This window comes from Buceros rhinoceros, unplaced genomic scaffold (assembly GCF_000710305.1).
Source record: "Buceros rhinoceros silvestris isolate BGI_N320 unplaced genomic scaffold, ASM71030v1 scaffold4677, whole genome shotgun sequence".
NCBI lineage: Eukaryota > Metazoa > Chordata > Aves > Bucerotiformes > Bucerotidae > Buceros > Buceros rhinoceros.
Genome location: NW_010420308.1, coordinates 104,731 through 123,166, shown reverse-complemented (window position 1 = coordinate 123,166; position 18,436 = coordinate 104,731). Strand labels below are relative to the sequence as shown.

Here is an 18,436-nt window from a genome sequence, read left to right as displayed (position 1 = left end):
TATTAGTAATTCTGACCACGTGTTTTATAAAAGAAATGAAAAATTAGATTCGCTTAAGCTTTTGCTGAGAACTCAGATTTTTTGTGAAATAAAAGGTAACATTAAATCATAAAAAGCTATCTGAACTGTGTTTCATAGATGTTAGCACAATTTTTCATGAGTGAAAAAAGCTAGACCTGTTCCTAGAGAAATATTTTCCTGCATATGCTCCTGAACTTAGGAATATTTTCTTAATGTTTCTAAATATGAAAGTAAAATGGTCTCTTTTGACATCAATCATAGATTCTTAAAGTGTGATGATTTTTTTTTAATGTGTGAGGGTGGGAGGGAGGAAGAGAAAAGGAATTGACAATGTGTTACAGTGACTGTAGAGAAGATGTTGTATGAGTAAAACCTTTAAAAATCACTAAAGTGGGCATAATATCAGGGCATTTTATCTCACAAATCTCCTGTCTCTCAACTTTACAGCATTAGTTCATGGAAGCAGTGAAAAGCATAGATTTTCAGCTGGTTTTAATATGCAAAATTTTAAAAGAAATCTTGCAAGGGGTCAAAAGAATATTTGATATTTAATGTTGTTGAATAGTAATATTTGACAAGATAAACATTACAGTTTTGATCTCATTAGTGCTCTTGCTTAATCTTATTCTTCAAACACCTCAGTTGCTCTCTTTTGCAGTATTTCAAGTTCTTGAACTTACAGCAAATGGAATATTTCTGAATTAGTTTTGCTGTCTGCTACTGTAATCTGTGCTAACGCTCTACATGAATAGCCAAGTGGTTTCTAGAAAGGCTGTGACTGTATTTAACTGCCACGTATTTTATTCAATCTGCAGAGTAATGATGTTCGGATAATCCTTGGCCAGTTTGATGAGGAAATGGCTGTGAAAGTTTTCTGCTGTGTAAGTAAATATATTTAATTGCATATCAGAACAAAGAATGTGTCTCATTTGCATAAAATGTAATTTGAGCATAAACATTTTTTCATGGGGTTCAGCTCTGTCAAGGTTTATAGCTAATGCTTAGCTCCATTTTTCTTTGAATAAAACACTTTGTACTTGACTTCAGTGGAATTTAGGGGTGGACTGCATGGTTATGTTTCTTATTGCTTTCCTCTAGTGGAATTAAATGCTAAATCAGGCTTGAGTATTTCTCTTCATGTCAGATCCAGGGAAACACCGGAATATCTAGCAGCAGATACAGGGAACTGCAAGATTTGAACCTTGTCCAAAAGTTGTGTTCTGGTGGTAATATCTGTATGTATGTGGTTTTGCATGGTTTGCTTTGGAAGAATAAGAAACTCAAGCAGTTCCTATACATGCTAACTAAACAACGCTAGTAATTTCTGATGTCAAAATGTTGCTAATTGCACAGCTATCATTCACTTCTGACTGCTGTATGGTTTATATGCCTTACATGAAAGCAAATATTAGTTTGTAAAAAATAGTTTTTTGACTTAAAAGAAATATAGTAAGACCAGCATACATAAAACTCCCTATCCTCACCATTTATTTGTGTGTATGAATTAATGTTACCCATCAAACAAAGAAAAGAAAGGCAGAAGTTCAAAACCTGAGTGCTACATGTGCCTCAGACACATGTTGGCTCATACTCAGCAGCTGTCCCAGTTGCTGGTAAAATTTGGAAAGGACATTGTGGAGTATATTTGGAAGGACAAAATTTGTTCGTGTCCAAAAGGAAATGGAAAGTATCCATTTCTTTTTCATTCTTCTCATCTCTGATAGGTCTTTGTATAAAGAACTTTTTGTTCCAGCATTTAAATTGGATTGACAGAGATAATCTCCTATTTTCCCATTCCTGGAAGAAAGAATGGTCCTTCTGCAGCCCAGCTCCTCCTCAGATCTCTTAGAGTTGGGCTGGTTTCCCCAGCTGCGGAGTCCCAGTCAGAAAAGTCTTCCAACCCAACATTAGACAAGAGTTTGGCCTCATTTAGGCCACTCGACTTAGTATCTAGTTGCCTTCCTCTACAATTCTTTTCCAAGTCCATGTGCGTGTGAGGCCACTGAAGAAATCCCAGAAGTCCTCAGAGGAGCAGGGTGTCCTCTCTTCTGCACCACTATAGACTGGAGGATGTCTCTCTCACATGAAAGGCCACTGCACCTTTCTGCAGCAATGGTTTGGTATGATCATGGGAAGTGTGTGTAACTCGGAGCAATTTAAAGCAATAGCTATTTCTAAAGTACATTAGCGTCAAAAATAAGAAGGAGAATTTTTCTGGAGCCTGGAGAAATCTGAGAGATCATGTATTTAGGCTTGTATAAATGTATTTATATGAGAGTTTCAGCAGCAGAGGGCCAGTCAAATTAGGGAATTTATATATTAATGCACTACAATATGTCAGTAACCTTGTTATTAGTCATAAAATATATTGTTGACTCATAGCACTCCTGTAGCTATCTATACCCCTTTCCCGGGTGTACCTTCAGGCAGGTTTCACTTGTGATTCACTGTTACACTTTGCAGGGTGGCTGATGTCAGCCAGAAAAAGGCTTTGAGTCTGTTAAAGGAAGGTGCTATTGGACTACTGCAAGATTGTTGTTTGGGTTGGGTTTTTTTTCTGATTGTGCTTATAACTGGAATATTATTTGCTAATGATTTATGTAGGTGTGAAAATCTTTAAAGTCTGCCTCAGTTTTCTGTCTGGATTCATATGCTGTGAGGTTTCCTCAGGACATTGGTTGGAGTTTATACGGAATTATAGAATCATTTAAGCTGGAAAAGACATTTAAGATCGTGGAGTCCAACCGTAATCCCAGCACTGCCAAATCCCACTAAACTGTGTGTCTAAGTGCCACATCTATGTGTCCTTTAAATGCCTCTGGTGATGGCAACTCCACGCCTTCCTGGGCCGCCTGTTTTGATCCTCACAATCTTTCCTAATATACAGCCTAAACCTCCCCTGGAGAAACTTGAGGCCATTTCTTCTTGTACTATTGCTTATTACTTGGGAGAAGAGATTGACCCCAGCCTCGCTACTACCTCATTTCAGGTAGTTGTAGAGAGCGAGAAGGTCTCCCTCAGCCTCCAGTTTAAACAACCCCAGTTCCCTCAGCTGCTCCTCACAGGACTTGTTCTATAGACCCTTCACCAGCTTCGTTGCTTCATCATTTTTCTTGGCTATTTCCTCCTCCTCCCCCACGAACACACACACAAAAGATGCAGAGCACATAACTCAATCATAAATGGACTAAAAGATAGACTAATTCAGTGGCAAACTTTAAAATCATGACAGGACTAATTCAAGCCAAAGTGACTGTAAATAACATGTTTCCTACAATGATTTAAAAAAGCTTGTCTATTCATTTAACACTAGTGTCAGAAACAATTACAGATGTAAACCCCAATTTTAATTTGGGAATCAATGTATTTACGAGGCTTTCCTATTCCGTATATTTTACTATTCATCTTTATTTCTCTGATGGACTTTTGGTACGATCTTTGGGATACTTTTCAAAACTATTGCATTCTGAATGACTAACATGTCCTGTTTCATTCTCATAATTTCCTCATTCTGTGACTTTTTCTGTGAAGATACACCAGTTTTCCAGTTAAGGGCTCTAGGGTTGCACCATGTATTTCTAAAAATTGGCAATTTTATCTTATTTCTCATATCTGCAGTATTGCTTATATTAGGAGCCAAAGAAGCATGAAAGCTGCCATTTTGAAATGGAGTCTGACTTAAATGTCAAAAGAAAAAATCTATTTACAAGAGAGTGAGAGAAACATCTGAGATAAAATTTGCTAGTTTTATCCTAGAACACTCTTCACAATGCAGTAGAATATCTATTGTGAATAGATCAACTTTTAGGCACAACAGCCTATGTTCCTGACTAATAAAGCAGTTCTGTTTCCTGGTTTATATATTTGCTGTGTGTTGTAAGGAGGTAACCATTGTCTTACTATCTTGGAGTACGGTGGGCTGTATTCAGTAGTCAAACAATACAGAATGTCACCTGAATTTTCACATTTCTTGCTGAAAGAAAATTCAGTGAGGTTTGCTGGCTTTATCAATTTACTATCGATTCACGGTCCTCAGCACAAACTGCTTACTGAACATCCCTGTGGTCTCCGTTTTAGCACAATCACGTAATTCCTCTTTGCAACATTATGATTTGACGGTGCCTAGGGTCCGAGTTTTCTTTTTTAACCTTTTCCTGTTTCATGTGGTATTTAGGATGATTATTAGGATGATAACAACATAGTTTAAACATGGCAGCATGGTGATCCTACCAATCGTGTAATAGTTTTGTTATGGAGAATTTTCTATGCAAACGCTGTGTGTTCTGCCACTGTTCCTCTTTATCTCACACAGTTTTAGAATCCAGTATTTTATTTTTCTATTTTTGAATAAATCGTCTATTGAAAGCAAAATAGGTTTTAGAAAATTCCCTTCTCGTGACCTGAATTTTAAAGACAGGAATCTTCAAGAGAAGGGTCTCCATCATCAGCAAATGATTTTTCTAAACTGTTCAAAATACTTGTGTATCCTTCAATTGCACCATAATTTCATTAATCATAGAAAAAACAAGAACATAAACCAATTGCTTTTATATCAATATGTCTATTACGATGTCTATTAGCTTTTCTTTCTTTCTTTCTAGGCTTATGATGAAGAAATGTATGGCAGCAAATATCAGTGGATTATTCCAGGGTGGTATGAAAACCTTTGGTGGGAATCCTGGATTAATTCCTCACAATGTCTCAGCAAAAATCTTCTCGCAGCCATGGAAGGTTATATTGGAGTGGATTTTGAGCCTCTCAGCTCAAAAATGACAAAGACTATATCTGGAAGGGTTAGTATTTTTCCTCCAACTATTTTATTCCACCATCAGTTAGCTGACTCACCAGTCAACTAACTAGTGTCTTCCCAGTAAAGCACTGAGGAGGGAGGTGTGCTGTCACTCATCATGGTTAGTCTCATCTTTCCACTAGGTTGCAATTTCTAAATATTTAGAAATCAATTCTAATGCTCTACAGGGTAAGGAAGCAGTAAAGTCCCTTACCTTACGGTTTTCCTCCCTCTGCTGAATGAACATTACAGTTAAACGTACAGTAAAGCTTGACTTACAATATGATATAGTTGATATACAGTATCATAGGCTGTGTTATGTCAAGTTAAATGGTCGACCACAGAAACAGAGAACTTTTATTCTTAAACCTAATCCTGCAAACAGCTAATTTCATTGGTAATTTGTGCTTCTCAGAACTTGGGCATGGAGGGTGGGGCTTGCTTTAAATATGCAAGTATGTAATATCTCCATAAAGTACATAATGTTTTATCACAGAGCAAATTCATGCAGACTCTGGTCAATGAATAAACATGTCTGAGTTTGCTGCTTTTCATCTTTTTTTTTCATGCTTTGCTGAGTGAGCACGAAAGGCAGCTTTACAAAAAGGCGACTCATCATAAGATAGCACACTGTAAAGAGCGTAGTAACCATAAAACATAGATATATTGCCACTTGGATAATTTCATATTAAGCAAATAGTTGCTCAAGTAAGGTTATTTGATTTGCTTTATCCTGTAAAGTGTAACCAGACCACTAATTTGCAGGGATACAGACTCTGTTCCAGTGGCAGGGCTCACCAGTATCCTGGTAGCTTTGGTTGAACCGAAGCCTTTTGAACCAAAGCAAAATAAAGCAAGTTGTCCTTCATTCAGAAAAGCAGAACATCTGCTTTTCAGTCTCTCTGTCTCTGAGGTCTCCCTCCCAGTCTCACCGTCGGTCTTGTAAGTCAGGAAGAACATGGGTTTGGAATTTTACTTTCTTTCTCAATTTTTGTCCCTTTCTGTATTGGTCATGTGTGTCTCTAGATTGAAGGGTGCAGTTTGAGGCTTGAACACAGCTCTGTAAAATGCTAAATATTGAAGTAAAACTGCAAATTTTTTCCTCTGCAGACTCCACAGCAATATGAAAAGGAATACAATGCTAAGCGTGGTGATGGGCAATCCAGCAAATTTCATGGTTATGCCTATGATGGAATATGGGTGATTGCCAAGACCCTGCAGCGTGCAATGAAGTATCTGAATGCCACCAACAAGCACCAAAAAATTGAAGATTTTAACTACACAAATCACAAACTTGGCAAAATTTTTCTGGATGCTATGAATGAAACCAACTTCTTCGGAGTAACGGTAAGTCCTAAACAGATACTTGTGGGGTAGAGGAGGCTTGTGATTTTATGTCAGTAGCTGAAGTAAGCATTAAATTTTGCATATACTTGAAAAAGAAACAGTCATGTATTTCTTATATCCTCAGAGCTTCCATAGTTCTACTTTATCTTAAAAACGATCATTATTGCCTTGGGACTCTTGCTTACTACCTGTCTTCTGATGCCAAGTGATGATACTGTACAGTTCCTCAGTTATCAGATTTTTAAGATGAACGTCATCTGAATTAACAACTCGGAGTGGTCTCAAGGGAACTACAAGTGTTGCAAGCTGCAGTGACCTTTTAAGTGACTGTTTTAGCAGTCTAAGAGTAGCTGGAATGTGATCTGAAAATACATCCTATTTCCCTCTATCATTTATTTTTGGTAATAGGTTATAGTACACTCATGTCTCCAACTCCAGTGCTGTACATTCTAGATATTCTTACAACATACTTCAGTTGCCATATAAGTTTATTTATAATTTGGTTTTTTTTCAGTCAAGTACAAAACATATTGACTGTGGCCTAAGAAGAGCTGGTAACATCTAGTAACAACCTCATTCTGTTTTCAGTTGCATCGTTGCAAATTCGTAGTATTTTTTTTATTATTATTGCCGTTGTTTCCATTGTTTGACGGAGTAACATGGGCAATAGGAGTGTGCCCCTAAAACTTTCTAATTACTTCATTTTACCTGAGGCAGTATGAGTCAGAAGTTAATGGTGCGTTTGTGTTTGGGAGTTTGCAGAGCCCTACTCCTTCACCAAGAGAGATAAGTAGGCTCCATTTCAGGGAGAATGGTCTTCACAGTGTCCGATAGCAGCAAACCTACTGGAACACACTTCATTAAGCAGTGTACGTGGGCATCAACATGCCTAGATGAGGAAATCAGAGTTTTGAAGAAATGTGCAACAGAGGGAGAGCTTTTAGGCACCTCCTTGCAGCAAGACCGTGAGAAGGTTGTTATCATTTCTGCCACTGTGCAGTAGCTTGTCAGATTCTGTCCCCACATTAATTTAAATTGTCTTGGATATCAGTTAACCTCAAAACATGTTGAAGTATCAGAACTAAGGTTGTCATACATGTCACAAATTGGTTCAAGGAGGAAATGGCTATGTGTAGACATCAATAACAGTAAGTACAGGCTCGACTTTTTGGTGTCCTTGTTAATAGCTGACGAAGCCTATGTTTTATGTCACAGTAAAATTGAAACTGATTTAGGAATTTTAAGTTTAAAAAAATCATATGGCAAGACAATAGTAGAATCTAGTTGCCTGTACAATATGAGGTTTGCTTTCTTTTTTACACTGAATTTGACTGAAGGTTTCAGTAAAAGAATTGGGTGTCCCATTGCATCCATAGCATCCATAGCAGGACTGCATCTTTGATGAAACCTGCAGTCAGTACCAGCCATGAACTAGACTCTGCCGGGACTCAGACATCCTGTCTGTACCGAAACTCTCAGTGTGGTTGAAACTCTATATTGCTATGTAGTTCCTTTGTTCATTCTTTCCCTGTTTTAGTGTTGTTGCCTGCTGCTTTTCTTGACAGCCGATTACGGTAAAATGGATAGATTTCATTAGCACTGCTTAATTGCTCTTCACTGCTCCCTTCCACCTCCCAAAAAACCCCAAACCAAAACAAACCCAAAGCCTCTAAGATGAAGAAGGCTTTTTTTACCAGTTTCAGAGACACCAGCAAAACCTTGCGTATGAACTGCATCCCTTTAGGGAGGGAATGAATCAAAGTTTCACCAACCATATTCAGCTGCGTTTACTTACTTTATTCCCTCAGGTATAATGGTTTTTCAATTGATCACTGCTTGATTATTCAGTGCATTTAGTTCTTGATTGAGCACTCTGTAAAACATTTCTCTTTAAGATTGGTGTAGCAAGTTGTTGTGACAATGCACAGCCCAAATCTGGTATTTGCAAGGAGCTACATTTTTTTAAGTTAGAACAAACAATACTCAAGTTTTTTTGAGACAGTGTGATGAAGAAGAATTTTCTAGCAGATATTAAAAGTTTTGCATTGAAATGTTCAGAAAGTTGAAGGAACAGAGTGATTCTCCCCAGAAATATTTTTAAACTTTTAATTCTTCTATCTAATAAATTGCTGTCATTTGTGACCTATTTTAAAAGTTTCGCTGGAACACAACTTTTAGGTCTTGCAGTGTCAAATCTTATTTCACTTTTTTTTTCCAGAAAAAATATTTTAGTATAAAATATTTGTAATTTATTTTAAGGAAAACTTATTCTAAACTGGAAAAGGACAATAATTTATGCCAGGATATCTATGCCAATATAAACAGAGTGCCTAAAAAAAATTAAATAAAAAGAAGGACTAAATCTTATCAATATTCAAAAATTCATCCAGTGATATAGTAAAATATGCTGTTAATTATTCAGTAAGAGGAGAAGGAAGAAAAGAAGCTGTAGACAAGAATCTAAAAATGCAAAATCTATTAAAAACATCTTTACGCTTTCTGTGAATATATCATCAGAAACACTGACATGTCATAAATAATAAATACCTTTACCCGATTTTTAATTTATTTGAAATTATTTATAGTAAACCTCAAAAATTATAATCACTGTTGAGCGGTGTTTATTGTGGAATTTTTTAAACAATTTTGAAAAGACTTGCTGGGAATGAGGTGTGCTAGTTCCCGATTACACAGCTGTCATTCTTTAGTTTTTCTGTTTTCTGATTTATTTTTTTTCTTAGGAGATAACCTTTAGAAAACAGTTTAGACTATTTGCCAAAGACTTCACAGGACTAATCCTCTTTACGTGCATCAGAACCTCACTACATAGACATTACTTATTCTAATTCTACTGTCAGAAATCTGTTGGAAAGACAATTGTAGGTATTCCTTAAACATTACTCAAGGTTCTGCTCTTTTTCTGCTCTTTTTTTTTCTCTTACTAAAATGGTTCCTTCTGTTATTTTTCTTTAATGCTTATCTGACTTGTGTTGATTACCATCTAATCTTCTCATGTATTTGAATAGAGAGCAAGGGCAGAAAACAGTAGCATAGTTAGTTGTCTGCTACACTATTTCAGAGGTAAAACAGACACTGGTTTACAGGTACAAAAGGATGTTGTGATGAGAAATGCAATATGAATAAAAAAAGAGCCCTGCAGGGGTGTTTCTACAGTTTTGTTAATCTGAGTGCCCTAATTGTGCAGTCAGATATCCTGATGCTGGTGGTTTTCAAACTGGGGAAGGCATTGTGCAGTTAGAATCGTCTGTCTCGAACAACCAGATTTCAGGGCAAGAGTCCTTTTGATTTGGCACTAGCTTGGGTTTCATGGTTTACATTTTCTTATTCCTTACTTATCTTACTTATTTTTTTATCTTCACTTATTTTTTAATGGGGAAGTTATTGAAACAAAAAAAATATTTTAAAAGATTTTGGACAATTTTTTCTACTTTTCTCAATCCAGATAAAGCCACTTTTGTAAACTGAATGCAACCCTCCCACCCTAATGGTTTATAAACTGCCAGATGCCTGTTTCTTTGTGAAATATATCCCTCTTCTCAAATAGCATATTCCTTCTGATAACCTAAGTGTCAGAAAATGAAAGATAAGAAGAGAAGTGCTCACACGATTTGTTTTGACACAGTCAAGTCTGAGAGGCCCCATATGTGACTGGTAGAGCTACTGGAGATAACTTAAGAGTTGGAGAATCTACTGAGGTCTCTGTTGAAGTGTTACTACTTTGATTCAGTACAGAGTGATAAAGCGATAAGAAACAAAATATGTATCTGGGACATGTATATATCTGCATTTTAATTATACAACAGTTTATAGCATACTACCTGTAATGTGTCCATTATGTATATGTGAAAGCCAAAGAGAATTTTCCACAGAGCTGGAATAACTCTCCTGAAGCAAGGCTGCTTGCCTTAAGGATTAAAAAAAAAGAAAAAAGAAGTCGAACTTCATTTTTTGTAGTACTACCATACTACTACTTGGAGGTTTGATAATTATTGAAGAATTAGTGCTGTATTCTCAGGGTACTGAGTCATATTTAGGGCATATTGAGTTAAAATCCATCTAGAGAATAGAAGGGTTTTGTCTTAGTCTTTTTTTTTCCTTTTTTTTTTTCCTCTTTGTAAAGACTATGGATGGTTACATAGTACCTTACAACTACAGCAGTACAGTTAACAAGAAAACTGTTGGTTATACTTGGAAAGGTATTTAATACCACATTTGTTCCCCATATGGTAAAAGTTTGTATTCGTTCCATGGGATAGCCAGGTGGTGGGAAAAATACAGTGCATGTTGGAGATAATTTTTAATTTGTTTTTTATGCAAAATGTGACATGATTTTAAAAAGAACTTTCCTCTAATTTTCTAATCACTTCACCTTTGTCATTTATGTGATGTCATGCATATTGCCATTCTCCCTGGTTTATGCTTGAAGTCCTGTAATTGTTGCAGTAGGGTATTCTGCTGCTTAAGTTTATTGCAATTATCTGTGATTATAAATCAGACTTTAGAACTGTTAATTTATTTCTCATCCTTATGGCCTTCTATTATTTGTGTGTAATGGAAAAAGAATTACAGTGGAGGGGAGAGAAAATTAAATACAGTATTTTCTTCCCTTTTACATCAGCCAGAGACTCTAGCATAGTAGGATAAAATTCCATCACAGTAGCTGCTGCACAATTGAAACCGCAGCCATGAAATAGCTTTCAAGTCTGCATTTGAATGGATCCAGTCACATTTCATAACTGGAAAAATGCTTATTGATATGAAGTTCATTTTGTATTTTGATGCTGATTATTTCTGAAGATTGATTTCAGCAGCTTGCCTCCACTCTCCAGGCTTCAGTAGCCGCTGTGCTGTACAGGAATCTCAGAAATCTAGGTGTTAGCATCAGAATAGGAGCAGGGAGACAGTATTTGTTTTATGTCATCCTGGAAAAATAACGTACCCTGAGACTGTTAAATTAACGAACACGTTGGTCTTTGGCAGAGAGTCAGATGGAATTAATGTGGACTTCAGCAGAGTGTACTTATACTTCATATGGGGTCTAGCAAACATTTCTGTAGTGGCACTGATCAATGCGGTTAATTTTGCATAAACAGTTCTGAATTAAGCCTCAAGAGCTATTTGTACCTGGAGTAAAATCTTGGCATGGCTGAGGTAGGGCAGATAGTAAAAGTATTGGGGGGAGGACAGAAATCTTAATCAAGTAACTTCTCTTTAATCTAGAATAGTGCTTTAAAAGTACATTTCATTTTATAAAGGGGGCAGGGAGTAGAGGTTTAGTGTGCAGTGCAATACCTAACACTGTAAGAATATCTATTTGCTCCTGAGAAATGCTTTTGAATGTTCCATCAAATTTGTCTTGGTCTTGATTTTGAGGATTTGAAAATTTGCTTTTGGCCATTATCCATAAATGGGTGATTTGAGGGAGTTCAGTAAGCTAGCAAAATGCATAGGCAGGAAACTATATATGTGTGTGTGTGTGTGTGTGCACATGCATACGGTCACAACCCCACCGGACTGTTGGCAGATCTCAGGTTTTTTCCCACCTGACTCCATGGATTGTGAGTGTGAACTACTCTGAACTTAAAGCCTTGTGTTTTGATTTTTCAAAATTTGCTTCCTGTTACAGAGTTTCATGTGTAGCACAGGGAAGAAAAATACTTGTGGTCTGTCAAGACCTCCTACATCTCACCTTGGTTTTTCTGAACCTTCAATCTGAGCTTCCCCCAGTAGAGATAAATGTGTTCAGTCTCTTACTTCTTTATTCCCTCCTGACTTCCAATGCATTATCCAATTCAAGTGATCAACTGAGAGCCTCACAGTGGGTTGGTGAAATAATGGGCAGTTCATTTAGAAGACTCCTCAAAACAGAGAGCTGCTCAAGTAAGCAACTGTAAGTTTGCATAGGGTCATAAACAATGTTTGTTCATTAGGAAAATTCAGTGCAAATGTTTTCATCTGCCAACAATGTAACACTGCATACAGACGGAAATCCTAACTTTTTAAAGTGAGAACTGAGATTAATTGTGACATTTCAGGATTAGCCCTCAAGCTAATCAACATTTGACAATTTAATAGATACAGTAGGTGGCAAATAAAAAAGGCTTTAGTCTGAAGTTGTAGAACACTTACTACAGCATCTGTCATTCTAAAAGGTGGATATTTGATTAAAATAAACGAACAACATTCATTTACAGAAAAGCTAGTGAAACATTTTCTAATATCTGGCTAACATCTCTTAGCTTCCTCTGCTCTATATTTAATTTTGTCTGTATCTAGATAGTATTTAACATAATATGCCTAGAAGCTGTTTTGTTACTACTTTGGGTAGAAAGAGTGGATGTCCCTACAAATAATAAAGAAATAAAGTTCTAGTTAAGGTGATGTATTGTCCAGTAGTGGTACAGGCTTGAGCTTCACAACAGCAGTTCTCTGTCAAGCTTCTGAAGAAACAGAGCATATTTCAGTAGTTCCATTACCTTGGTTTTTCCAATGTGTGATTTGTTTTGATGCTGAGTGTTTCCAATCCACTTTTGTTTTATCTTTTTTGGTTTTGTTTTCTCTTGTTCTGTTTTTCTTTTCTGCATTCTTTGAATTTGAATGATGAAAGACTAATGAAAAAAATAAATTGAAATTGAAATTGGAAGCTCTGTCCTGCTTCAGATCAGCAGTAATCCAGATCAGAGGGTATCAGTGGTTTTAGAGAGAGTTTTCAAAACAGTTTCTTCCTGCCAGTTGGTTTTGTCTGAGATTGGTATAGAGGGCCATTTGCCTATATATATACATATATATATAAAGAGGGGGACAGCCTTTACACTCTGGGCAAGCAACATGGGAATGTGGGTTCTGATATCTCTTGCATACGTAGGAGATTGTTTTTCCTGATGGAAAAAATCCTCAAATGGCCTTTTGTGTTCTAGTCAGAGAGAAGTACTAGGCACATAAGGTGTTCCTTTCCCCCTCTCCAGCATGTAGTAGCAAAAGAAGGAAAAATGTTATGTACCTTCTTTCATTGCAGTAAAGCCGTGTGCCTCACTTCACCAAGTTTGGGGGGGTTTTTTGACAAGAGATAGGAAATGTTGCTCATGTGCCTATTGAAAAAGGGTCATAGGATAAAATCCTGTAGACACTTATGGAGAAGTGACCCTCTTGAGTAAGTGTACCAATGAAATATCATCTCTAAAAAAATAATAGAAAACCTGGATTATCCAACTATACCATGGCTTCAAACCATGCAAATATCTTATGTTCAAAGAAAGATAACACATCAGTGTGGATCTCTGGTGATGATCACATATTGGCAAGAGAATATGCACAATGTATCTCTGTTCTCCATACACAAGCCTGTGGAAAGGAGTTAAGGATTTGCAGTATATGCTATAAGAGCTGTTTTGACAGAATCTCTCCTGCAATTATAATCCAAAATGGACAGTGAGGTACAAGGTGTGTGGTTTGACAGTGTTGCATATTTCTGACTTTCTGTTTATCAAATTTAGCTGTTTCTATGGCTAAAGGACCAGAACATTGCTGTTAGAGGAGGTGCAGAAGGAAAGTGAAGTGTGATGGAGAAGGGAAAGCCTCAGGTGCATTATTGCCCTAGGACCTGATGCGGTTCTTGGTAGCTGTAGTAGCACATACTGTGTCAATTATTACAGAAGTCTAGCAAACAACTGTCCTGAGCGCTATGATTACATAGCGCAGGTTGAAAGTATTTCAAGCCCTTTTCAAGTATTGTTGCCTGTAAAGGAAGATGACTCCTTCCCCAAGAGAGAAATTTCTTGAGTGAAGAGGAGATAAAAAAAGAGTGAGCAGGGTCTGGGTCTGCGTTCTGGATGGGGAAGCCATGGGAGAAGAATTAAACCCATAGCTACATGCCTACCCATCCCTCATCCCCCCACCCTTTTTTTTTTTAATGAGTCTAGAAAGGAGACTGCAGGAAAAGGTGTATTTAGGAGAATATAATGGGAAAGGAAAAGATTTTCTGAAAGGCATTACTGAGCAGTTCTGAGTTTTCAGCCTCCAGAGCCTCTTGTTCTTGCTCTGATTTGCTTAATAGTGTGTGGAGTTTAATGAACGTATTCTCACCTGAGAGTGCTTTTCTTGAAACTGATTTTACTGTCCTTGTTGAAGAGTAGATCACTAACAGGTTATATTCATTCCATAGAAATATGTCCAGATGTAGACATACGCATGGGCCACGTGTTTACTAGATGGGCCATGCAAGTGTTTACCAGATGGAGTGTGATGGTCCTGAAGAGCCAGCTAGGCTCTTTTATGATCACTTGGCAGATGGTGAGTGAATCAAACAAGTACAGGCTGGTACAGGCACAGCTAAACCATACTTCCAGGTGAGTTTTTGCAGATGATGCAATGATGTATAGGCAAAAATACATGAATTACAGACATTCCAGAGTAACAGTGTTTTTCAGTGGTATAATTTTTCCTGCATTTGATGTTGTAAGGGATGAAAAAAAGATGTATGGCAAATTTAGGGATGCTGCTGCTTCTGTCTGCTATGTTTCCATTTTAACTGACAAGCAAAGACATGTTCCATGGATAATTCCAAGCCCTCAGCTGCCCAGTGGCTTGGGAATTAAATTCACCAAACATATTATAGCCTTCAGTTGCAGCATATTCTCTTGGTATGCAAAGTGGTCAGAGCAGCAAGATTAGTTATCCCGCATCAGCCTCAGTCTGCAAACTCTTTCCTTAGACCTACCTTTGATTTATCTGTCTTCCATCCTAGAAGAAAGCACTGCAGAAGTACTTGAGTTAGCTTAAATTCTGAGATGTGAATGCCTTTCAGTCATGACTCTAGAGTTAAAAACAGCTATGATTTTAGAGATAACATATTTGAGAAATTGTATAAAACTGAATTCCTGAGTGCTTGAGGGTATTTCACTTCTTGCTTTATTTTTTACGGGAACAGATGTTAGCCCTGCTGCCTTGGGAACATTCCAGCTCTGGTAATTTGGTTCTGTGTACCTAAATCTCTCACTGAGATTTCAGATGGATAAGGAAGTTATTATTTACTATCTTTACACCAGGACTCTTCTGGGACAATAAATGCCATAAAGATGCAAAATTTTAGTATTATTGTTCTCACTTCTTTTATTAGATATTGCATTTTATTATTATTTGACTGAACAGGCGAAGTACAGTAAAATTTTATTGCTTTGATCCTGGTCCTGTTTCAGTCATTGGCAAATCTCTTTTAATTTCACTGTGAGCAGGAGGAGGTCCTTACACTAAGTGCTTTAAAAAATAATTTTTGGATATAACTCAAAATGATGTTCTAAAATCCTTTTTGCTCACAGAAAATTTAGAAGAAACTTATTCTGAAATGCTTTCTAGAATTAATGAATATATTTTAAGAGTTCTGATCAGTTGTAGTGCTGAGAGTTAGTAATGAATGATTAGACACAAGAGCTTGTTCAAGCACATTTGAAGAATGCCTCTAGATAGTGTACTATGTGAAATTACATGATTCAGATGTCAAATACTAAGCGATTAAAATGATGTGGTGGAGTATAGCAATTTAAAAAATAAGATCTAGTGATGCCTATAAAAGGCTGCAACTTCTAATGCAGATCATGTAAATCAAAGAAATGTTGAATATTTTAGTGATGGGTTGTGCTCATTATGTATATTCTTTTGGCACAACAGTGTATTTCTGAATGGGGTATCAGACATTTGGGAATATGAAATATGGAGAAAAGATGAAGGAGAAATCTCAGAGACTGTACAGATAATATTATGAGGGTTGAAGCAATACAAAGACTATCCATAAACCAGTTTGAAAATCCCAAGAATAAGTTTTCTACTGTTCTTTGAAGAGCTGTTTTCATAATACTCTAAAATCTTCCCAACATCTGTTTTGCTTTATATTAAGAGTTGAGAGTTTAGAGAATGATTAAAGCACATAAATAATAAATATCTTTCTAAATATGCTGAAATCTTAAAGCAGGTTAATTTAGGAAATAAATTATGATGTATAAAATTAGTTCTAACCTACTTATTTTTATCCTTCGCATCACTGATTTGGATACTCTAAGAAAAGAAATGCATTTTTATGATAGTTTTTGTACCACATTTACAAAGATCTGTTGATTTAGGTTAATTGGACTATTTCTCTCCATTCTGAATATGGCAAACTTTATTTTATGTTCTCTTTTCATCTAGGTTACCCCATCAGTGGGCAGTTTAAAAAAGCTTTTAAAAGGAATCTTTTTTGTCTTCAGTGAAAGTGACCCACATTGATGTTACAAGAATTAGAATTTAGCCTGATGGGAACTTTTGTGTGCACCTAAGAACAAAATTTTCCCTTGGGGAATATTTTGCGATGTGACATTTTCACTTTCTGGCCAGCAAAAAAGAAAAAATAAAAAAAAATTTAAAAAATTAAACTTTTAATTCTCTGCTCACACTGCAGTACTTCTGAGATTTTGGTTTCACCAATTAACACACCCTCCACTGTTGCTAATCTTTATGACAGCTCAGGGCAAAAATATTCCTTACCTTGAATATAGTATTTTGCTAAGTGTGAATCCACCTGTAATGTTAAAAATGCTGTTATTAGCTGACTTAGCCTGGAAATGCTCTAAGGTTGTCAGGTTTGATGTTCAATGGGTTATATTTTCATACATCACTGCCTCTCTTTTCTGGCAGTCATGATTTCTGTGATGAACTAGTTTTCTTCCTTGGAGAGGTGCTCCAGTTGCAAATAGGATTATTGGAGCCTGCAAGCATTTTAGTGAAAGACAGGCAAATTAAAGAATTATAATGGCATTTATTGAAGACAAATGCACAGTACATTTTCAAATAGTTTTCTGGTGGTTTTGGAATCAGCTTTTAGGACTTCAGTGTTTGTTACTTTCTGCTCTTCACCCCGCAATATTCTTAGAGCAGGTTGTTTTCTCACTTGCTGCTCGTGATGAGAGTGGTTTTTGAATTATCCAGCCTCTACTAGAGCAGTGTTAAGATAGCGGGGTTTTCAAGATTTCATATCACAACAAAGATCTTGCACTTTACAACAGAGTATATGGTATGATAAGGCTCCCCCCACCCCAGGAGTTCTTCACAAGAAGAAACTCGTGGAAGGTGAGGAGGCAGCAAGTGCAGCAAGGCCCTGGCTGGAGCCCCTTCAGTCTACAACAGCAACTTGTGCTGAGATCCAGCTTCAGAGCCACCATGGCAAAGCAGCAGTGGCCAAAAGCAGCACTTTGCAAACTAACGTAGGCTGCCGTCCCCCCCACCCCCCCATTAAAGACCTTGTGAGTATTTCTGTTCTATAAGTTTTAGAAAAACAATCCCAGAATTCTTCTTTCTGCATTTTCACCCACTTCATATGTGGTCAGCTAAGGCTGTCAGCATATGAACCTGAAACACGGGGCAGGAAGTAGCCTGCTCTCTCATGTCGTTGTAAACAGTTTTAATCAAATCATGCCCATCATGCTTCACCTGTGGAATCTTTCTCTGTGAAAATAATTTTCCCAGTTTTGTGATTTGTAGTGACCTCAAATGCACCAAAATGATAACAACCATGCCTTCTAACCACTGTCAGGAATGAGATTATTTTTTTAGAGCATGGTCTAAGAAGAAGTTCACTCATCTCTGTCGTGTTGATACTTTTAATGGTATCTATATTCCTATATATCCAACCTTCAACATCTAGCCAAAGCTTCATGAAACCTTATTATGTCTCCTCACAGAACTTTCTGCCTCTCTTCCAAGAGCTTGTTGGACTGCTTTGACAACATTAAATCTTGTGTACACAACTGAGATAAACAAAGCTGTACCCAGCTCTCTTGCTTATGTGTGATCAAGCCTAATTGGTTGAGTGACCCTTCACCCTGAGCATAACCTGCACAGTTTTTGTGTTATGCCACTCATGAAGTATCAGTAGGTGCAATAACAGGTAATTTTTTAGATGAAAACAACCCAGCTCTAACCAAAACCACATAACTTAAATCCAAAGAGTGAACTTACAGTTCATCATGTAAGTAAAGCTGTCCAAGGCTGGTGTTTCCTCTTCATTGCAGAGCACATTCTAATTGCTATGTAGTGACATGTAAAATTCTGAGTAATACCGTAATACTGACAAACTGAAGAATTTTCCAGAGTAAATCAACACAAATTGAGAGATTACAGAGAATGATTTGAGGGAAGAGTTGTCCATTTACTGTGTTTCAAAATTAGCTAAAACTACAGTGGTTTTCCATCTGTGATGGATTGACGTATGTTTTTGTCAAATCTATTATC

The 18,436-nt window shown here is 36.9% G+C and overlaps 1 protein-coding gene across 1 annotated transcript in view; it reads left to right on the top strand.

The window, feature by feature from the left end:
- The window catches only part of LOC104496173 (gamma-aminobutyric acid type B receptor subunit 2-like), a gene marked incomplete at both ends in the record, with an annotated part of 114,004 nt that overhangs the window by 8,934 nt on the left and 86,634 nt on the right, over nucleotides 1–18,436 (top strand). The window contains 3 exons of the mRNA XM_010139254.1: nucleotides 837–902; nucleotides 4,623–4,814; nucleotides 5,921–6,157. Of these exons, the coding sequence (XP_010137556.1) occupies nucleotides 837–902; nucleotides 4,623–4,814; nucleotides 5,921–6,157 (495 nt within the window). The remainder of the gene's footprint in view (nucleotides 1–836; nucleotides 903–4,622; nucleotides 4,815–5,920; nucleotides 6,158–18,436) is intronic.